General features: G+C 43.1%; 1 protein-coding gene across 1 annotated transcript in view; it reads right to left on the bottom strand.

The window, feature by feature from the left end:
* Positions 1-22,311, bottom strand: part of Lct (lactase) — a 66,207-nt gene that overhangs the window by 38,043 nt on the left and 5,853 nt on the right. The window contains exons 2-3 of the mRNA XM_070038569.1: positions 15,668-15,747; positions 2,662-2,745 (exon numbers count right to left, since the gene is read on the bottom strand). Coding sequence (XP_069894670.1) covers positions 2,662-2,745; positions 15,668-15,747 — 164 coding nt within the window. The remainder of the gene's footprint in view (positions 1-2,661; positions 2,746-15,667; positions 15,748-22,311) is intronic.

The raw sequence follows: 22,311 nt of genomic DNA, 5'->3' as shown, positions 1-22,311 counted from the left end.
CCTTCCCATAGCTTAGCATGCTCCTTCCCCCTTCCACAGCTTGGCATGCTCCCTTCCTAGGCAACACTAGGCCCCTTTAGTAAAGGCAGTAAGAAATTAGCCTCCAGCCCCCTTTTACCTTGGGATGGCACTTCTCTAAGGCAACTACCACCATATAAGGCAGCAAGAGCCCCTTAGAGTGATCTTCGGGTCTGGGCAGCTGCAGAGCCCCTTAGCTCTGGGCAGCAGCCATAAATCCTGGTCTGCTATGATGAGACCCCTGGTCCTCATGTCCACAGCAGGGTCTCTGCCTCCTAACCCCTTCTAGCCCCTCAGTAGGTTACACAGGTCACCTCAGACAATAGCTGGCATTTCTTCTCCCTTCTCCCTTGTGAGAAGGGATCTTGCCGGCCCCTTTCCTAGAAATAAACCTTTTCTTTATTCTCTGTACCTGGATGTCTGCGTGGCTTTCTGGCAAAGTCTAATTTATTTTAACAGTCTCTTTTCTGGCTCAGTTGTTGTCAGCTGAAGTTGTTGTCAGCTGACTTTCTTTACTACAGACTTAACCTAGAACCTCATGCACACAAAATATACCTGCTCTTTCACTGAGCTACATCCCCACTTCATTCTGCATCTTGAGATGTCATCTGGACTGTCAAATGCAACATCTAAAACTGACTTCCACATTTAAATACAAGGGAGAAAAAAGGGAAATTTTAAAAAAGGAAGAAAATAATTTTTTTTGTTGGTCATCTGGCTTGAACTCTGGACCTGGGCGCTGTGCCTCAGCTCTTCAGCTCAAGGCTAGCGCTCTACCACTTGAGCCACAGTGCCACTTCCAGTTTTCTGGTGATTAATAGGAGATAAGAGTCTCACGAACTTTCCTGCTAGGGCTGGCTTTGAACTTCAATCCTCAGATCTCAGCCTCCTGAGTAGCTAGAATTACAGGCGAGACACCGGCGCTAATGCCTATAATCCTACTCAGGAGGCTGAGATCTGAGGACAGTGGTTCAAAGTCAGCCTAGGCAAGGAACTCCATAAGATTCCTATCTCTAATTAATCACCAAAAAACTAGAAATAAAGTTACAGTGCAATGGTACAGTGCTAACTTTGAGCAAAAACGCTCAGGGACAGAGCCCTCACCCAAGCCTAGAGTTTAAGCCTTAGGACCTCTATGAAAAATAAAAGACAAAAAAACTGTTGCAGAGTATAACAAATGGCTTCTAAGTTGTTGTTGTTGTTGATTCCAGTCCTAGGGCTTGAACTCAGGGCCTGGGCACTGTCCCTAAGCTTCTTTTGTTCAAGGCTAGCACTCTACCACTTGAGCCATAGCACCACTTCTGGATTTTTCTGTGTATGTGCTACTGGGGAATCAAACCCAGGGCTTCATGCATAGTAGGCAAGCACTCTACCACTAAGCCACATTCCCAGACCTGGCTTCTAAGTTTGTCCACAAACTACTTTACTCAGTGGCTGGCTAGCAATGGACTAACGCTTTACAGCATTAGCCAGAATCTAGTACAAACAGATTGTTTTGAACATGTTTTGATGTAAAATGGGAGGCACTGAGCTCATCTACAAGCACAAGTTGTGCCATTGCTCCTACTCGCTAATCCCAGAATTGTGTTGCATCTGCAGAACCAAGATGGTTTTAAAATATCAGTAGCATCTGAACCATTAGCGTGGCTTCAGCTCTGGTTTGATCACTCGGAGTGGGGCAGAAGGAGACCATGAAGATACCACAATGCTACTTAAGACCGCAAGACCCACCAGCAAGTCTAGAAATGTAGACTCTGGGTTGAAGTTCAGGTTTCAGTGAGAAGATGTCTACAAAAGATAAAGTCATCTGTGCTCCCATCTCCTCAGACTTAATGGAGTGTGGTGTAAGCATATTTGAATGAGAAAACTCTAGTTCTAATCCTACCTCTATCCTAGCCTCTGTCTGGCTTTCTATTGCACTAAGTAAACCTTTCCACATAGATGTGCTCTTACTTTGATGTGACATGACTAGTAAAGTCCTCATCAGAGAGGAGCCAATGCAGTGCATGCCCTCCAATCACCCACCAGAACTGTAATCTAAATAAACCTATCTTCCTTACAAAGTTAGGCTGCCTCCCGTATTTTGTTGTTATAATGTAAAATAAACTAAAACAGCAGCTATCACTATCAGCAGTGAGCTGTTATTTTAAAACCAACGAAGGCTGGTAATGTGGCTTAGTGGTAGAGTGCTTTGACTAGCATGCATGAAACCCTGGGTTCAATTCCTCAGCATCACATAAACAGAAAAAGTACTATGGCTCAAGTGGTAGAGTGTTAAGTCTTGAGCAAAAGAAACTCAGGGACAGTGCCCAGGCCCTGAGTTCAAGCCCCAGGACTGACAAAACAAAAAAAAAACCTCAATAAGCAGAGAAATTTCAATTCTTAGATTTCTACATAAGAGCAAAAGGCCCATGGGAATATTTACATTAACAAGTTAACTCTTATTATCTTGATGTAGAAAGACTGCCTAAATTCCTAAACTCTCTAGAGATGCTTTCAATGAAGATCTTCCTAGATGCAAATCAGCAGGCCTGTTTATTATATGGTGGAAGTTCAGTTCACATTAATACATTAGCCAAAGCATTAAATGTCCAACACACTCTCAGGAACTTCATCATTAATAGGGAAAAGGGATCACATTACCTGTAGTTGACTCAATTTTTGTGGTAGACTTGCCTCACTTTGGCATTCGTAAGACAAATCAAGAGAGAGGAAGTCAACTGAGTCCTAGAAAAAAGAACACAGGATCATTATAGAATATGCAATTTCAAGATAAATCTATCCGGAATTTTTTCTCCCCTTATGATTAAACAATACTCCAAAGTGGAATTTTTCAAAGGAAATGGAGACTTGAAAAAGCTGGGGATGTGTGTGTATGCATGTGTTATGGGGAATACATCATCTATGTGTGTGTTCTACCAAGAGCCTGGCAAACAAAAACATAAATGTGTATGATTAAGTGAGTATGTCAGTGATGGTTGGTTCCTTCAGTGAAAATGAACAGGAAGGGAAGTAGTAGGAGTTTTCATTTTAGGCCAGTTTGATATCAACACCAGTTATCTCTGAGAAAAGGTTCTGGTCATCTTACTCCCATTCACACTTCTATTTAGGATAGACCCCTCTGTCCTGTTCCTGGCCTAACTATGCTTGAAGAATGTCAGATTCAGAATCTAAACATATGTAGATACCAGGGTGAGTCATTCCAGCTTCCCTCAGTGAGTCTGGATGGATGCTCTATTTCTAGCCTTGTGATCAGATTGTTTCCTGCCTTCTCCCTCCCACGGATCAGCTGTTCTTTCAAAACAAAGATGGTAGATTCTGGCATCTTATGAGAACCAAGTGTACGTGAATTTCTGACTCTCTTTCACCCCTGGCTCCCCACTGCTTTCCCAATTAAGCTATCCGTGTTTACCAAAGATGCCACATGCTTGCTTCATGCTAGAAGAATCCTCAAAATGTTCCTCTGCCCATCTTTTCCATTCTCACCTCAGTAAGTTCTGCACATTTTGTGATGATTTGAGTTACTACAGCCCAAACTCATTGTGCTGGGTACATGAGTGGAAGATTCACATTTAAAGATGAGTAAGATTCATAGAAACATATACGTTAATTAGGAGGGTTATGAAATGTTCCAACCATGCAAAGGCAGAACATTTTAAATGCTTCAAGAAAAGGCACCATAGGCCAGGGGATATGGCTCAAGTGAACAACTCTAAAGCCCCAAATTCAAATCCAGCTAGCACCAAAAAAAGCTCACATGACAGGTACCGGTGGTTTATACCTCTAATCCTAGCTATTCAGGAGGCTGAGGATCATGGTTCAAAGCCAGCCCAGGCAGAAAACTCCCCAGGAGAATCTTATCTCCAATAAATCACTCAAAATCTGGAAGTGGTGCTGTGGTTCAAGTGGTAGAGAGCTAGCTTTGAGCACAAAGAGGCTCAGGGACAGGGTCCAGGCCCTGAGCTCAAGACCCATAACCACCACCAACAAAAAAAAGTACACATGAGGGCTGGGAAGGTGGCTCAGTGGTAGAGCGCTTGCCTTGCATGCCTGAGGCCCTGGGTTCGATTCCTCAGCACCACATAAGCAAACAGAAAAAAGCCGGAAGTGGCACTGTGGCTCAAGTGGTAGAGCACTAGCCTTGAGCTGAAGAGCTGAGGGACAGCGCCCAGGCCCAGAGTTCAGGCCCCACGACCGGACCCAAAAAAAAAAAAAGTACACATGAAGGAGGAGGTGTGGTGATGCACACCTGTAATCCCAGCTACTCAGAAGGTAGGAAAGATCTTGATTCCAGGCTAGTCCAGGACAAAAAAGTTAGCAAGACTTTATCTAAAATAAAAAAGCCAGGTGTGGTGATATATGCCTCTCAATCTCAGCTATTGAAGGTGGAGGAAGGAGAAATGTGATTCAAGGGCAGGTAAAATCAGAAGACCAGGGACTGGGAATGTGGCTAAGTGGTAGAGTGCTTGCCTAGCATGCATGAAGCCCTGGGTTTGATTCCTCAGTACCACATAAATGGAAAAAGTCAGAAGTGGTGCTGTGGCTCAAGTGGTAGAGTGCTAGCCTAGAGCCAAAGAAGCTCAGGGAGTGCCCAGGTCCTGAGTTCCAGCCCCAGGACTGGCAAAAACAAAACAACAACAACAACAAAAAACAACCAGAAGACCACATCTCAAAACTAAACTTAAAAAAAAAAAAAAAGCAAAAGGAACTGTGGATCTAACTATTCTGAGAGCTTGAAATGCCTTTGAAGGGCCAGACCTGCCCAATCACACTAATCCTTGCTCTTGTCTATATTAAGATGGCTGTCATACAAAAAAACCTGGGAACTTCTATGGTTAAGAGTTCCAAGGGGAAAGGGTTTATCAGGTTAAATGAGGAGCATTATTAAGACAGCCTCCTAAGGAGAGCTAACAATTGGTAGAATTTTGCTAGAAAGAGATTTCAGGAAGAAAGAATGATAGGAAGGACACTAGGCAGAGATTACACCCTAGGTAAAATAGGAAGTGAGGACAGACAGATGCATACCTATATTGGAAGGCCATGAGGGACTTGTAATGATTCAGGAGAGGGTAGCCTCCCAGTAAGAGACCCTGTCACAACTGTGCTTTTAGAAAATTACCCTGAACCTGGGGCTGGGAAGGTGGCTCAGTGGTAGAACGCTTGCCTTGCATGCATGAGGCCCTGGGTTCCATTCCTCAGCACCACATAAGCAAAAAAAAAAAAAAAAAAAGCCGGTGAAAAATTAGAAAAATTAGGGCTGCGTCCATTTTACAATTTACTAACTGCTGACTCTGCTTCTGTAAACTTGCTTACGCTGGCACTGACCCTTCCCTTCCCAGAAATGAGTTAAGAAGTTTCAGGGACCAGATGCCGGCCCCAGGACAAGGTCAGTGGTCGTAGATAAAGAACAGACAGTACGTGTTCCTCAGTTCCCATTTAGAAATTCCCCAGACAGGACCTTGAGATAACGACCACCTGGCAAGACCACAAGCTAAGCCAAATGTCAACCATTCATAGGCCTGTAACCATGTAACCCCCCCCTTAAACCAACCATGGGCCAGTCATTTTACAAAGAGTGTTACAAAATTTCCAGCGTGGCAAGGTGATTGTTGGTGTATATGGTGACCTTTATTTTTATTTTTTTTTTTTCTGCTTGATTTTTTTTTTTAATTTTTTTATTGTAGAGATACTATACAGAGGGTTACAGTTACATGAGTGAGGTAATGAGTACACTTCCACTTCCTCTTGAACATTGTTACCCCCTCCATTGTTTTCCCCCTACCATCCCCTCCCTCCCTCCCTTCCCCAAGGTTCTTTTTTTTTTTTTTTTTTTTTATCGTGATTAAGTGATTACTTAATTTCCGGAAATTCACAGTATTGTGGAATAATGATGCTCATTTAAAGTCACAAGTTCATTCTAACTTTCCTGGAGCAAATTGTCTATCACAGTCTGTAATATATAACGGTGCTCATATGTTATATACCATATATGTGATCAGCAGCATGGGGATATTTAGTAGTGGTTCAACCAGATGAGTGGGAGTTCTTTGTTTCTTAAGTCCTGTTAGTTTTGTCATATCACCTAACATTTTGGATTCATCATCCACTTATCAGGGAGACCATGTACTGTTTGTCTCTTCGTTCTTGGCTTACCTCGCTCAACATGATTCCTTCTAGCTCCATCCATTTCCCTGCAAATGCCATTATTTTGTCATTTCTAATGGCTGCATAATATTCCATTGTGTATAGATACCACAATTTTTGGATCCATTCATCTGTGGTGGGGCATCTAGGTTGTTTCCATATCCTAGCTATTGCGAACAGTGCTGCAATAAACATGGAGGTGCATGTGTCTTTGTATATTGGTTCCTGTTGTTCAGGGTAGATGCCTAGAAGTGGTATGACTGGGTCGTAAGGGAGGTCAATCTTTAGCTTTCTAAGGACCCTCCAGACTGCTTTCCAAAGTGGTTGTATGAGTGTACATTCCCACCAGCAGTGTAATAGCGTTCCTCGTTCTCCACATCCCCTCCAGCATTTGTCGTTGGCTGATTTGTGGATGTGGGACATTCTGACTGGGGTAAGGTGGTATCTCAGGGTTGTCTTTATTTGCATTTCCTTCACCACCAGGGATGATGAACATTTCCTCATGTGTTTCTTTGCCATTTTTATTTCTTCATTTGAGAAGTCCCTCTTTAGTTCCCTTGCCCATTTAGTAATTGGTTTGTTGGGTTTGGGAGGGATTAGTTTCTTGAGTTCCCTGTATATACAGGATGTTAACCCCTTGTCTGATATATTGCTGGTAAATATTTTTTCCCAATTAGTTGGTTGTCTTTCTAGCTTGGTTGCGATAGCTTTATCTGTGCAGAAGCTTTTTATTTTAAGGTAGTCCCATTTGTCGAGTCTCTCTCCAATTTGTTGTGACCCTGGGACTCTGTTCAGGAAGTTCCTTCCTGTGCCTATTAGTTCAAGTGTCTCTCCTACTCTGTCCTGCAGTAGTTTCAGAGATTCAGGTTTAATGTTAAGGTCTTTAATCCATTTTGAGTTGATGTTGGTGCATGGTGATAGGCTGGGGTCCACTTTTAGTTTTCTGCATGTGGCTGCCCAGTTTTCCCAGCACCAGCGGTTGAAGAGGCTGTGTTTCTTCCATTGTATGTCTTTGGCTCCTTTGTCGAATATCAGCTGGCTGTAGGCCTGTGGATTTATTTCTGGATCTTCTATTCTGTTCCATTGGTCTTCGGGTCTGTTTTTGTGCCAGCACCATGCTGTCTTTGTTATTATAGCTCTGTAGTAGAGTTTGAAGTTCGGCATGGATAGCCCTCCCATATTGTCTTTATCCCCTAGAATTGTTTTGGCTATTCTAGGTCTTTTGTTGTTCCATATGAATTTTTGGACTGTTTTCTGTATTTCAGAGATGTACGTCATTGGGATTTTAATAGGAATTGCGTTGAATTTGTATATTAGTTTTGGAAGTATTACCATCTTTACTATATTAAGTCGGCCTATCCAGGAGCATGGGAGGTCTTTCCATTTCCTAGTGTCTTCTGCAATTTCTTTCTTTAACTTTTTATAGTTCTCATTAAATAGTTCTTTTACATCTTTGGTTAGGTTAATTCCTAAATATTTTATTTTTCGGGAGGTTATTGTGAATGGGGTTGCTCCCTTTATTTCCCTCTCTTCCTGTACATTATCAGTGTATAGGAAGGCAACTGATTTTTGTGGGTTTATTTTGTATCCTGCTATTTTGCCAAAGTGATTTATGATTTCTAAGAGTTTGGGGATGGAGTTTTTGGGATCTTGGAGGTATAGTATCATGTCGTCTGCAAAAAGGGATAGTTTAACTTCTTCTTTTCCTATGCGGATCCCTTTAATGTCTTTTTCTTGCCTTATTGCCCTGGCTAAGGGTTCTAGGACTATATTGAAGAGGAGTGGAGACAGTGGGCATCCTTGCCTTGTTCCTGATTTTAGGAGAATTGGTTGTAGCTTTTCCCCATTAAGTATAATATTGGCTATTGGTCTGTCATAAATGGCTTTTATTGTTTTTAGAAATGTTCCTTCTATTCCTATTTTCTCCAGAGCTTTTAGCATGAATGAATGTTGAATTTTGTCAAAGGCCTTTTCTGCATCTGTAGCGATAATCATGTGATTCTTGACCTTGGCTCTGTTGATATGTTGGATTACATTTATTGACTTACGTATGTTAAACCATCCCTGTGTCTCTGGGATGAAGCCTACCTGGTCATAGTGAATTATTTTTTTTATGTGTTTCTGGATTCTGTTAGCTAGAATCTTGTTAAGGATCTTTGCATCTGTGTTCATCAAGGAGATTGGCCTGTAATTCTCCTTTTTGGTTGGGTCTTTGCCTGGTTTGGGGATGAGTGTGATATTGGCTTCGTAGAATGAGTTTGGGATAGCTCCTTCCTTCTCTGTTTCTCTGAAGAGCTTGAGGAGTATGGGTATTAGTTCTTGTTTGAAGGTCTTATAGAATTCTGCTGTGAATCCATCTGGTCCTGGGCTTTTTTTTGTTGGAAGACTTTTGATAGCTTCCTGTATCTCATTATAGGATATTGGCTTATTTAATTGGTTAACTTCTTCTTTGCTCAGTTTGGGCAACTTGTATTTCTCTAAAAATGCATCCATTTCTGCCCGATTTTCTTCCTTTAGAGAGTATAGCTTTTGAAAGTAGTCTGTTAGAATTGTTTGGATATCTTGGGTACGTGTGGTGATGTTTCCCGTGGCATCCCTAATCCTATTAATATGGGTTTCCTCTCTTCTTTTTTTAATTAATCTAGCCAATGGGCCATCAATTTTGTTTATTTTTTCAAAGAACCAGCTTTTTGTTTGGTTTATTTTGGTTATGGTTTTCTGATTTTCTAATTGGTTAATCTCTGCTTTTAATTTGGTTATCTGGCTTCTTCTAGTAGCTTTAGGTCCCATTTTTTCCTGTTTTTCTAGCTGTTTTAATTGCAACATGAGATTATTTACTTGGTCTGTCTCCATTCTCTTGATGTGGGCACTGAGGGCAATAAATTTGCCCCTCAGGACTGCTTTTGCTGTGTCCCACAAGTTTCTTTGTGAGGTGTTTTCATTTTCATTGAGTTGTAGGAAATGCTTTATTTCTTCTCTGATCTCTTCTGTTATCCAGGCATTGTTAAGGAGTGTGCTGTTCAATTTCCATGTATTGGAGAAATTTCTGCGGTATGCTTTGTTATTGAGAGCTAGCTTGATTCCACTGTGGTCAGATAGGATACAGGGGATTATGTCGATCCCTTTGTATTTGCTTAAGTTCCTTGCATGAACTATGATATGGTCTATTTTGGAGAAAGTTCCGTGAGCTGCTGAGAAGAATGTGTACTGTGTTGTTTTAGGGTGAAATACTCGGTAGATGTCAGTTAATTCCGCTTGCAGTATGGCCTCTCTTAATTCGGTAGCTTCTTTGCCAATCCTCTGGTTGGTAGACCTGTCCTTTGGTGAGAGTGGTGTGTTAAAGTCTCCTAGTATTATCGTATTGGGATCTATTTTATTCTGTAAGTTTGAGAGCATTTGTTTGACATATCTGGGTGCCCCAATATTTGGGGCATATAAGTTGATGATGGTTATATCCTCCTCTTGGATTGTTCCCTTTATTAATATGTAGTGTCCGTCCTTGTCTTTCTGTACTGATTTTAATGAAAAGTTTATTTTGTCAGATATCAGGATAGCTACACCTGCTTTCTTACTGGGGGCGTTTGATTGGTAGATCCTTTTCCACCCCTTCACTCTGAGTTTGTTTGTATGTTTGGCTGAGAGGTGGGTCTCCTGAAGGCAACAGATGGATGGGTCTTGTTTTCTTATCCAGTCCTCAGTTCGTTTTCTTTTAATTGGCGAATTCAGCCCATTTATATTAAGAGAAAGTATAGAGAGATGCATTGTTGTCCCTGCCATTCCGTTTTCCTAAGTTTTTCTTTTTTCCTTTCCTCCTGTGCTTGCTCAGTTAGACTTTGAGTAACGCCTGTTTGGGGCAGGCCCCAGTTCCTGGCTGCTTTCTTCAGGTTGTGTCCCCCCTCTTAGAATTCTTTGTAATGCTGGCTTAATGTTTATGTATTCATTTAGTTTTTCTTTGCTATTAAAAGTTTTCAGTTCTCCATCAAATGTGAATGCTAGCTTTGCCGGGTAGATCAGTCTGGGTTGGCAGTTATTGGCTCTCAGGGCTCGTATGGTGCTTTCCCAGGCTTTTCTTGCATTCATTGTTTGTGTGGAGAGATCTGCAGTAATTCTTATTTTTTTCCCATTGTAGTATAGCTCCTTCTTCATTTTTGCTGCATGCAGGATTGTTTCCTTATTATTCAGATCTATCATTTTTACTATAATGTGTCTAGAAGTGTTTCTCCTGGGGTCTTGCTTGTTGGGTGTTCGATAAGCTTTTGTGATGTAGTTAAGATGGTCGTTTTTGAGGTGGGGAAAATTTTCATTGATTATCTTGTTAAATAGGTGTTGCATTCCCTTGCTCTGGAATTCCTCACCTTCGTCCACTCCAATTATGCGAAGGTTAAATTTTTTAGCATTATCTGCTTGCTCTTGAATATCCCTTTGGTTTAATTTGAGTAATTTTTCCATATCTGTCACTTTTTGGTCCAGTTGGTGTATTCTGTCTTCTGTATCTGACACTCGACCTTCCATTTCATTCACTCTGTTGACAGTGGCTTCTATTGTGGTTTGCATGGAGGAAATGGATCCCTTTATGGATTCAATGTTGGTTCTCAGAGTACTGATCTCACCTCTCAATGAGGTATGCATTACCTCTAATTTGGCGTTTATCTCACTTCTTACTGAGGTTTGTGCAGCTTCTATTTTTGCATGCATCTCTTGTTTGATACCCTGTATCTCTTTGGATAGTTTATCCTTGTGCTCTTTCAATTTCTGATCAATTTCTCGCTTTATTTCTTGAGTCATTGCCTCCAGCAACCCTTGGAAGTAGCCTTTGTCTTCCATTCCTGCTTTGCTCCCACTGGGGCTCTCCCCTGTGTGGCTGCTGGCTTTTGAGGTGAGCTTGCTGTCCTGGGTGGTAGTAAACCTTGTGATTTTTCTCTGTGATTTTCGCATGGAGGTTCAGGAGACTGCTCTTCAATTTTGTTTTGGTGTGTCTGTCTTTGCTTGGTTGCTGATTCTGTATTGGTAGAGAGAGTCTGTGCCTGATCTGGGTTCTGTTGGGAGCCTATTTCCAGCTGCTATTCTGACTTACTTAGGATTCTCAGCTCTCTGCTGTAGATTGCTGGCAGTTCCCGCCTTTGGAAGGGTTGAGCAGCCTAGACTGCTTGTGTTTGCTCCTACGGGTGCTCTTGTGAAGAACAGATGCTCTGGATGCACTCTCCCAAATGCTGGAGTCTGCTATGGGCTCCTGATGTGTTTTTGTTTATTTGTTTTGGGCTGGTTGTGGGCTTGAACTCTAGGTTTGGGTGCTGTCCCTCAGCTTTTCAGCTCAAGGCTGGCACCCTACCGTTTGAGCCACAGCACCACTTCTGACCCTTTTTGCTTTTGTGATGCTGAGGAATCAGATCCAGGGCCTCATACATCCAAGACTATCACTCTATTGCTGAGCCGCCTTAACAGTCTGAGCTCCTGCTTACTATCAGGTGCTGGCAGCCTGTGTTGCCCAATTCCCAGTCTAGGGTATATGGGTGGAGTTTTGGTGGGGTTTGGGCTTCTCTTGTCATGGGCCTCCAGGTCTTTTGTTGTCACAGGCGTGCTTCCCGGGGGAGTGTTGTTTCCTGGTTTTCTCCCCTCTGTTGAGGCGTATGCTCAGCTTTTTACTTCAATTGGGAGGAGTTGGTTGTGTTGTTCAGGCGCCGGATCCCCGGGCCTGGTTCCGGCCCCAGCCTGGAGCGCGCTTGTTAGGCCTGTGCTGATGTGTATACCACCTAGGTTATGCAGCCTGGAGCGCACTCGTTAGGCCTGTGCTGATGTGTATACCACCTAGGTTATACAGCCTGGGGGACACAGTTCAAATTTCTTCTACTGTTGGTAGTCTTGACCCAGGGGCGCTGTTCCTGGCTTGGGCATTTAAGCTCCCTTCCAGGGGTGCTCTTGCTCTAGCCTGGCCAGCTGAGTGTGCTCCACGGGCTGGTGGAGCTCTCAAACAGTTCCCAGTTTTAGTGGGTCCTGTGGTCCGGGTGCTGGGGTAGGGAGTCTAGGTCAGGGTCTGGGGATTCCCTCCAGCTCTGGTCTCCCTTGAGGGATACACTTCCCCTGTGGGGTACTCACCCTGGAGCTGGTTGTTTCTGTGTGGTGTAGGTCGTCAGTTGTTGTTGCAATCCGCGCTGGGTTGGGCGGTGGTGGCTCTGTGTGATTCTTTTCTGTCTCTGCCTCTGTCGAAGCTGTTGGGTCAAGAGTGTCCACGCTCAGGCAGCTTCTTCTCGGTACCTCTGGGGCCCAAGTGACCCCGCCGGGTTGTTGCGATCGTGATCGGGTGGGCGGGTGGTCTGCAGACAGGACCCTTTGTTGCGCCGAGTGGCTTTGGCGGGATGGAACCTCTCTGCTCGGGTGGAGAGTGCTGGATCGTTGCGATCGCGATCAGGCGGGCTGGGTGGTCTGCGGACAGGTCCTTTTGTCACTCTGCTGATGCCGAGCGGCTTTGGCGGGATGGAGCCTCTCTGCTCGGGTGGAGAGTGAGGGGTGGGGGTGGGATCCTCGTGGAGACTCCCGGCTGGTAGGTTTCTCTGTTCCTGGCGATCTGCTGTTCTGCAAACCAGTACCTGATGTTCTGAAAGTGGCCCCCTGTGTCTCTGCTGTTTCTCTGGGGCTCCCACAGCCCCCGCCGGACCGGCTGGCCGGCGGCTTGGCGCACTGCCGCGCAGCCAGTAAAGGTTGGGGCAGGGGTCTTCGCTTTTCTCTGTTTTGAAATTCTTTTCCTCTCTTTCTTTTTTTGTTATTCTCCGCCTCTGGTTTTTCTCTGAGTGTTCGTCTTTTTGTTGTTGTCGGTCTCTTGGGGAGATTAAGCGTTGGAACTCGAACTCTCTTTTTGGTTGGAGAGAGCTGTGGCGTTTCCCTACTGCCCCGTCGCCATCTTGGTCCCCCCTCCCTGCTTGATTTTTATACTCATATGGTGACCTTTAAATGGACCAATCATGGGATGCTTTGTGTTATGCGTTAATCTTGTGGTTTTTGCCTTTAAAAAGGGCTTGTAACCGCTGCTCAGGACTCCCTGTCTGCTCGGGACAGAGAGTCCGTTTGCGCAAACGTCAAATAAACTCCTCTTGCTTATTGCATCTCCCGGCCTGGAGTCTGAGTTTTCTGGGGCGCCCTCCCGTTGACGAAAGTATCCTAGGGGACTAGGGTCTTTCACCGGAAGTGGCGCTGTAACTCAAGTGGTAGAGTGCTAGCCTTGAGCTGAAGAGCTGAGGGACAGTGCCCAGGCCCAGAGTTCAGGCCCTACGACCGGACCCAAAAAAGAAAAAGAAGAAGAAAGAAAATTACCCGGAACCTAACTACTCAGGAACCTGAGATCTGAGGATTTCAACATAAAGCCATTCTGGGCAGATAAATCTGAAATTCTCTCTAATCAACTAGCAAAAAGCCAGAAGTGGAGGTGTGATTCAACTGGTAGAATGCCAGCATTGAGTGAAAGGGGCCGAGTTCAAGCCTCAATCCTTTCACTAGAACAAAAACAAAACTGAAATTACTCTAAAGCATTTCACAAGCTTAGGCAGGAGGATCACAAGTTTGAGGCCACCTGGGGGGAAGTAAGGGAGACCCTCTCTCAAAAATAAAAATGAAAAGGTCAGAATGGGTACCTAACATGCATAAGGCCCCAGAAGTGACAAAAAAAAAAAAATTACCTTGAAGCATTATACTGATGGATTGGGCAGAGAGGTAAGTTCAAAGAGAGGGCAGAGAGATCAGTTCAAATTGCTAAGCAAGCAATTCCTGATTAGAACTTTGGCCTCCTGAACTAATAACTGATAGCAGTTATCATCCTTTGAAAATTAGTTTAAATGGTACTCTGGCTGTCATTCAGCCTGTGATTTGTTTATGTAGAACCTTATCATATCTGGGTTTTAAGTTGCTGAGGTAGTAAATGTGAAACCTGGACCTTGACTTGTATCATCTGGATACAATGTAGATACCAGCAAGTACATGGTATTGCCACAACACCTCTGCAATGTCACTACAGAAATAGCTGGCTTTCCTAATGCTTTTCCACACTGTCCAGTAGCCAACAGCTCAACGCCGTTTACTGCTCAGATGTTTTGTTTTAAATTATAAAGTTAGATGGTACACACAGGAGGCAGAGGCAGGATTAAGAGTCTGAGGACAGAAAGTGGTACTGTCGCTCAAGTGGTAGAGTACTAGCCTTGAGCAAGAGCTCAGAACAGTGCCCAGGCCCTGAGTTCAAGCCCTACCACCAGCCAAAAAAAAAAAAAAAAGAATCAGAATCTAAGGGATTTGTCTCCCTGGTTGTCTTTAAATAGACTCAGATCACAGCCTTCTGAGTATCGAAGATTAGAGGTATGAGTGACCAAGTGTTTGGCTGTGTGTGTGTGTGTGGCTTGAACTATGAGCGACCAAGTGTTCGTGTGTGTGTGTGTGTGTGTGTGTGTGTGTGTATCCTTCTAGGGCTTGAACTCAGGGTTTGGGATAAACTCAGGTGCTGTCCCTGAGCTTTTTTGCTCAAGGCTAACACTACTACTGGGCAACACCCCTACTTCTAGCTTTTGTTTGTTTTGTTTTTGGTGATTAATTGGAGAAGCTCAGGACTTTCCTGCCTGGTCTGGCTTCAAACCTCTGTCCTCAGATCTCAACCTCTAGAGTATAGGTAGGGTTACCAGCATGAACCCCCAGCACCCAGCTTTTATTTGGCTTTTTTTTTCTCTTATTTTGTTGGTAGTGGGGCTTGAACTCTGGGCCTGAACGCTGTCCCTCACTTTTCAGCTCAAGGTGAGCACTCTACCACTTGAGCCACAGCACCACTTCCAGTTTTCTAGTGGTTTATTGGAGATAAGAGTCTCACAGACTTTCCTGCCTGGGCTGGCTTTGAACCACTATCCTCAGATCTCAACCTCCTGAGTAGCTAGGCATGAGCCACCAGCGCCCACCAGCCTTCTATCACTATGAGCCTCAATGCCACTTCCAGTGTTCTGGTGGTTAATTGGAGATAAGAGTCTGATGGCCAGGAGCCAGTGGCCCATGCCTATAATCCTAAACTACTCAAGAGGCTGAGATCTGAGGATTGTGGTTCAAAGCCAGCCTAGGCAAAGAAGTCTGTGAGACTCTTATCTCCATAAACTACTTATAAATGCCAGAAGTTGCACTGTGGCTCAAGAGTGGTAGAGTGCTAGCCTTGAGCAAAAGAAGCTCAGGGACACACCTAGGTCTAGAGTTCAAACCCTAGGACCAACAACAACAACAACAACAAAGTTTCAGGGACTTTCCTGCTTTGCTTTGAGCTGCAATCCTGAGATCTTAGCCTCCTGAGTAGCTAGGATTACAGCGGCGAGCCACCAGCTCCTGGCTTTGTATTTGGCTTCATAATGAAGGCTTGAAATTTGACAAACAAGAGCTGGGTTACAATAGTTGAGATTTTGTTTTAAGGAAGGAAATTAAGCATCTAGAGAACATATAACACACAGAAAAAAAATTTATACAAGTTTTGCACCAGCAATTAGTTAACAATCACCTTGACAAGAGCAGATATGGATGGCGTTAGCAGGAACTCTGACATGTCTTCAGCTGGTAGGACCACAGAAAGCTTTCCTCCTAAAACCAACAAGAGGAAAGAAGAGCTGTGAGCAGTGTCAGAAGGCTTTGACCACAGGAAGTCATTTAGGTGTTCATTCCCTATTGTCCTTTTTATTAGAGGTTTACCAACTTAAAAAAGGAAAACCCTTTGCCTTGCATGCATGAGGCCCTGGGTTTGATTCCTCAGCACCACATAAGCAGAAAAAGCTGGAAGTGACACTGTGGCTCAAGTGGTAGAGTACTAGCCTTGAGCTGAAGAGCTGAGGGACAGCGCCAGGCGAGTTCAGGCTCCATGACTGACAACAACAACAACAACAACAAACAAACAAACAAATAAATAATTAAAAAAGGAAAGCACTCACATGACTTTAGCTGATTTTTTCCTCCTCTTTCTTTTTTTTTTTTTTTTTTGGGGGGGTCCGGTTGTGGGGCCTGAACTCTGGGCCTGGGCACTGTCCCTCAGCTCTTCAGCTCAAGGCTAGCGCTCTACCACTTGAGCCACAGCGCCACTTCCAGCTTTTTTTCTTTTTGCTTATATGGTGCTGAGGAATCGAACCCAGGGCCTCAGGCTTGCAAGGCAAGCGCTCTACCACTGAGCCACCTTCCCAGCCCCATCTTCCTCTTTCTTTTAGACAAGGTTTCACTATGTAGCCTGGGTTGAATTCTTATTCCAACTGCTTTAGCCTTCACAGTGCTAGGATTACAGATATATACCACCCCTAGTTTAGCTGAAACATTCAGAAAACAAGGTGTTTGTTTTTAAAAATCCCTTGTAGAGATCATTTTGTATGAATCAGGACATGCGAATCACTTTGGGAAAGTCTGTTAGAATAAAAATAAGTACCTTGCCCTATCACCAGCAAGATAAAAGGTGGCAAGGAGAGGACCCTAAACTTCTCTATAAAGGTAGGGTATACACAAAAAATGCTGTCACATTGGGGCTAGGAAGGTGGCTCAGTGGTAGAGCACTTGCCTTGCAGGTATGAGGCCCTGGGTTCGATTCCTCAGCACCACATAAGCAAAAAGAAAAAGCCGGAAGTGGCGCTGTGGCTCAAGTGGTAGAGCGCTAGCCCTGAGCTGAAGAGCTGAGGGACAGCACTCAGGCCCAGAGTTCAGGCCCCACAACCGGACTCAAAAAAGAAAAAATGCTGTCACTCATCCTTAATAGTCGTACAAACTACTGTGCATCGAAGGAAAGCAAAGGAGATACATTAATAGCCTGTTTTGCTTTGACATTAGAACATTTAACAAGGTTCTAGAACTTTTGTGTGCATCACAACCATCTGCTGAAATTGTTTTAAATGCCAATTTTAAATATTTAATTGTTTAAATGTTAAACATTTAAATGTTCAAAATTTTAAATTGCTTAAGTCAATTTTCAATTCTTGGGCCCACCCTCAAATGTGAAGTTAGCAGACTGCAGTGAGCCCAGGAACACTGATTTTGATGTGGTTCTCCTATACCACCGTCTGAGAAAAAGTGCCCAGAGTGGGACTCAGTTGTGCCAGTTGCTATGCAGATCTTTGGCGTACATAAACCTTCAGTCTATACTAGATTGTATGTACCTTGAGAAGCATAATTGTAAGTACTCCTTTAATCCATCCAAGTATCAAACTAGCACTGAATGTGCCCAGACCTATGATTGGGGAACATTCAACAAAAATTGAGTAATAAGTTTAAGGCTTGAACTATAACATTTTACAATTGGTTTCTCTCTTCCATTCAAAGTCTTTGTAAAAGGAAGACATTCCCAGCCACTAACAACCTTGACTAATTGTGACCATTTGTTTTTTGGTAGGGCTGAAGATTAAATCCAGAGTTGTATGCACGCTAGCGCTAAAGTGCTCTACAGCTTAACTAAAGCCCAGCCTCAGGGCTTATTCTGATAAGCATAAAGAACTTTGAAAACTTCTGAGAAGGGAATACCACTTGGAGACAGTTCTTAGTCTGATAAGATAACATTAAGATTGACTTAAGGAATCCACTTTACTTTTCACAGATTTCCACACTCCAGCCAATTATTACATCAGCATGTGGGGGAAGGTACTGTCTCTGCCTGTGCTTAACAGTTCAAAATGCACGATTTAGTGTTATCTATACACCAGTAGGAACCTTAATTATTTTCCAATTTTTGCTGGTTATGGTTAAACATAGCTGGTTCAAGTTCAAGATTCAAAATTGAGTTGAAAATTAACAATAATTCAGCCTGTATAGAAAATAACTGCTTATACAGAGTTAAATTCATGTTCCCAAGAGGGATTACTCAATATGGGGCTTAGAGAAAGCTAAATCACTTGTATACACTAAACATAGTTTTGCTCTCTTGCCTCAAATAACTGATGCAGTCATAAACACAGAATGGCACCCTCCCCCTTTGCCCTGAATGCTTCAATGAAAGTTATCTAGACAGTATTGATCAGTTAAAAAAAAAAAAGTTACTTTTGCCAGGGTGGAGTAAGGCTGGGTTTTTCTGAGTGTGACCCAGTGCTATGTATGTGAAGCTGTTGTGTGGAGACTACTCCTGTCTTTCCAATTCTGCCATGGGACTTGAACTCTGGGCTTGGGCACTATCTCTCAGCTCTTCAGCTCAATGCAAGCACTCTACCACTTGAGCTACAGTGTCACTTCCGGTTTTCTAGTGGTTTATTGGAGATAAGAGTCTCAAGGAGTTTCCTTGCCCAGGCTGGCTTTGAATCATGATCCTCAGATCTCAGCCTCCTGAGTAGCTAGGATTACAGGCATGAGCCACTGGCACCCAGCTCTCATCTTTTCTTTTGTATACTCTCAGTAGCAGCCATCTAACATATCAATAGGTTCTATAATACAATGCCATGTTATATTAGAAAATAATGCTTTTTGGATTTGATAAAAGTTGTGGTAAACTATTCCATATCAAGCTAGGCACTCGTGGCTCACATAATCCTAGCTACTTAGAAGGCTGAGATTGGAGGAACACAGTTTGAAGCCAGTCCAGGCAGGAAAGTCTGTGAAACTCTTTTATCTCCAATAAACTACCAAAAAAAAGCCAAAAGTGGAGTTATGGCTCAAGTGGTAAAACGTTAGCCTTGTACAAAAGCAGCTCAGATCAGTGTCCAGGCCCTGAGTTCAAGTTCCAGACAGGCATGCGGGCACATGTGCATGCACACACAAAATTACATAGCAAAATAAACATTTACCATTTAAAACATGTTTAAGCATATAGATTAGTAGCACAAAGTATATTTAAATTGTGTATAATCATCACCACCATCCATCTCCAGGCTTTTTTCATGCTGAAATTCTGTCCAATAGTTCATTTTCTGCTCCTCCAGCTCCATAAAATGTCTTCAAAGTCATCTATGTTTCCATATTAGAGTTTTCATTGTATGTGCTAACATACTTTATCCATTCATCTGTAAACGGAGATTTCAGTTGCTTGTACCTATTGAATATTTTAATAATGCTATGAACTTACTTCAAGAATCTGTTTCCAATTCTTTTGGGTATATACTCAGAAGTGGAATTGCTGGTTCATATGATTAACCCAAACATTTTAAGAAACCACCATACTGTTCATAGAAACTGAACTTTTACATTCCTGACAGCAATGAATAAGGACTCTGATTCCACCATTTCCACACATATATGGGATGATATATATATTTATATATATATTACATATATATCACATATTATATGTATACATATATGGGATGATTTAAATTCTTTCAAAGTTATTTTACAGTTTCTTTAGAATTACAGCCAAGAAATATTTCTGTATGTATTTGTTTACCCACACCCCTACCCCAGCCTTTCCAAATAACCTTAATCTCTACTCTTGAGTTTCCTGAACTACTCTTACTTTAGGGGCTCTTTCTCCTTCTTCAGCTCAGGGTGTTCCTCCATATTTCCTGGCTTTGTTCCCTGCCCTCATTACAAGATGCTCAAATCACAGCAGATTATTACTCTTTGAAAAAATATCTCCATCAGTCTCTATACTTTCTTCCCTTTATTCAGTCTTTAAATTTCTTAAAACTGAAAAAAATTATACATGTTTTTGAGCCACTGCTAGATGTTTTGATACATATATACACTGTAATGTTAAATTAGTATACATCCCTCAGACATTTATGATAAAAAATATACAAAATCTTTCCTTTTCAGAAGAAGTAAACAGGGCTGGGAAGGTGGCTCAGTGGTAGAGTGCTTGCCTCACATGTATGAGGCCCTGGGTTTGATTCCTCAACACCACATAGCAGAAAAAAGCCACAAGTGGTGCTGTGGCTCAAGTGTTAGGGTGCTAGCCTTGAGCTGAAGAGCTAAGGGACAGCATCCAGGCCCAGAGTTCACACCCTAAGACTGACAAAAAAAAAAAGAAAGAAAGAAAGAAAAAAAAAAGTAAACACTACTATACCATTATCTTTAGTCAATCCATGTAATAATGCACCAAACTTGTGCCCATTAACCTTTCCTCACCTCTCCCTTCCTTATGTTTAACTGTCTCTAATAACAACCACTGTATACTCAACTATGTACCTGGTTTATTTAACATGACACTAAGTTTCATCTATTTTGTCACAAATGACAGGATTTCATCCTTTTTTCATGGCCAGTGTGTATTTGCTTATATGTACATATACTTCATTTCTGAGCTATTGTGAACAGTGCTGCAATAAACATGGGTACATGTCTGACATTTCCTCTGGATATATGTCCAGAAGTAATTTTATGAGGAATTTCTCTATTGTTTTACACAGTACTGTCCATTAACACACACACACACACACACACACACACACACACACACACACACAATTATTTTGGTCAGTTGTGGGGCTTGAACTCAGTGTCTGTATACTTTTCACTCAAGGCTAGTGCTCTACCACTTTGAGCAACAGCACCACCTCTGACCACCTCTGGTTTTTCTGGTGGTTAACTAAAGAGTCTCATGGACTTTCTTGCCTGGGTTGGATTTGAAACTGGACCCTCAGAGCTCACCTTTTTGAGTAGCTAGGATTACAGGCGTGAGCCACCCCCTTTATTTCCCCCCCCCCCTTATATTTTCTTTACGAGTTTATAAAGGTTCTTTCTTTTTAATATCTGTGCTAGCCTTACTTTTTTTTTTGTCTTATCTGTTGGATTAAACCCATGGTCTTGGGCATCCTAGGCAAGTGCCATACCATTGAACTTGATCCCAGCCCTTTGTCCTTTAGAAGATAGTTATTCTTAACTGAAGTATCTCATTATGGCTGTTTTTGTGCTAGTACTGGGTCTTGAACTAAGCCTGGGAACTATCACTTAAGATTTTTTTCCTTACTCAGGTGGACCTGTTGCAACAATGAGAAGTACAAAATGTCATGTCAAAACCAGCTTTACAATGTCGGTGGGGGGGGGGAGGGGGGTATAATTGGGTGGGGGGAGGGGGGAGGCTGGGAAGGGAGGTGAAGGGTAAACAAAGGAGGAGGCTGCAATGCTTGGTAAGAAATGTATGCATTATCCTGCCCATGTAATTGTAGCCCCTCTGTACAGTATGTTCTCAAATAAAATAAAATAATATTAAAAAAAAAAAAGAAAAAAAAAAAGATTTTTTTCCTTAATGCACTATAGCATTTGACCAACACCCAGGACTTGAGTTTGAGCCCCAGTACTGGAACAAAATAATAAGTGATTATTTACAATTGGCAGAATGTCAGAAGAGTAAATTTATAACTATTGGTACTAAATTAGCAGCATTCTATAAGTTCTTAAAGAACACCGCTATTTGCACTTACTAATTTCGAGAAAGTTAAGGAATTTATCCAAGGCGGTGACAAGAGATCTCAGACTCGCAGTGCAGCACCTCTCTACTCTAGCCAGCAGAAGTAGCCCAGCCTGGGGCATCGGCAGCAGAAAGAGACACCAGTCTTGAGGTGCAGCGCCTATTTGCTCCGGCCCACATAAGAGGCACTGGCAGTGGCGAGGGACCCCAGTCTTGAGGCAGCACCTCTCTGCTCTGGCCCAGGGCGGGAGTGGCTGTGGCGAGGAATCCCAGACCCGAGGCACGGACCCAGACAGCATAAACATTGGCAAAGACTGTGAAACATAGACCCAGCCTGCACCACCACCCAGCATAGCCCACAATCAACTCAAAGAACGCATAACATGATGGTTACCAGCAACCTACAGTGCACAACAACAGTGATCTGCCACAGCACCACTGAACAGCTCCCAACCAGTACCAGAATAAGTGAGTATCCCACAGGGGATGCTCCTCCCCATCTCATCCCCCCCCTCCCCCACTGCCCCGGGAGACCAGCACTGGTGGTAACCACCTAGAATTTGACTTGAGACCTCTCCCCCCCCACCCCCAACCTGGGATACAGGTTGTATGGAAGCTGGGAGCTATGTAAGTGCAACCAGCAACCAGCAGGCACACCCAGCCCACCAGGGATATCCAGTAGGCAGTTGAAGGAACCCTACCTGTGTCCCAGGCAGGAACCCAAGCTATCTTTTTTTTTTTGGTTTTTGGTTTTTTTTGGGTCCAGTCGTGGGGCCTGAACTCTGGGCCTGGGCGCTGTCCCTCAGCTCTTCAGTTCAAGGCTAGCGCTCTACCACTTGAGCCAC

Source organism: Dipodomys merriami, unplaced genomic scaffold (assembly GCF_024711535.1).
Source record: "Dipodomys merriami isolate MVZ:Mamm:240054 unplaced genomic scaffold, mDipMer1.0.p SCAF_1, whole genome shotgun sequence".
Lineage (NCBI taxonomy): Eukaryota > Metazoa > Chordata > Mammalia > Rodentia > Heteromyidae > Dipodomys > Dipodomys merriami.
This window is presented reverse-complemented; position numbering and strand designations above follow the sequence as displayed.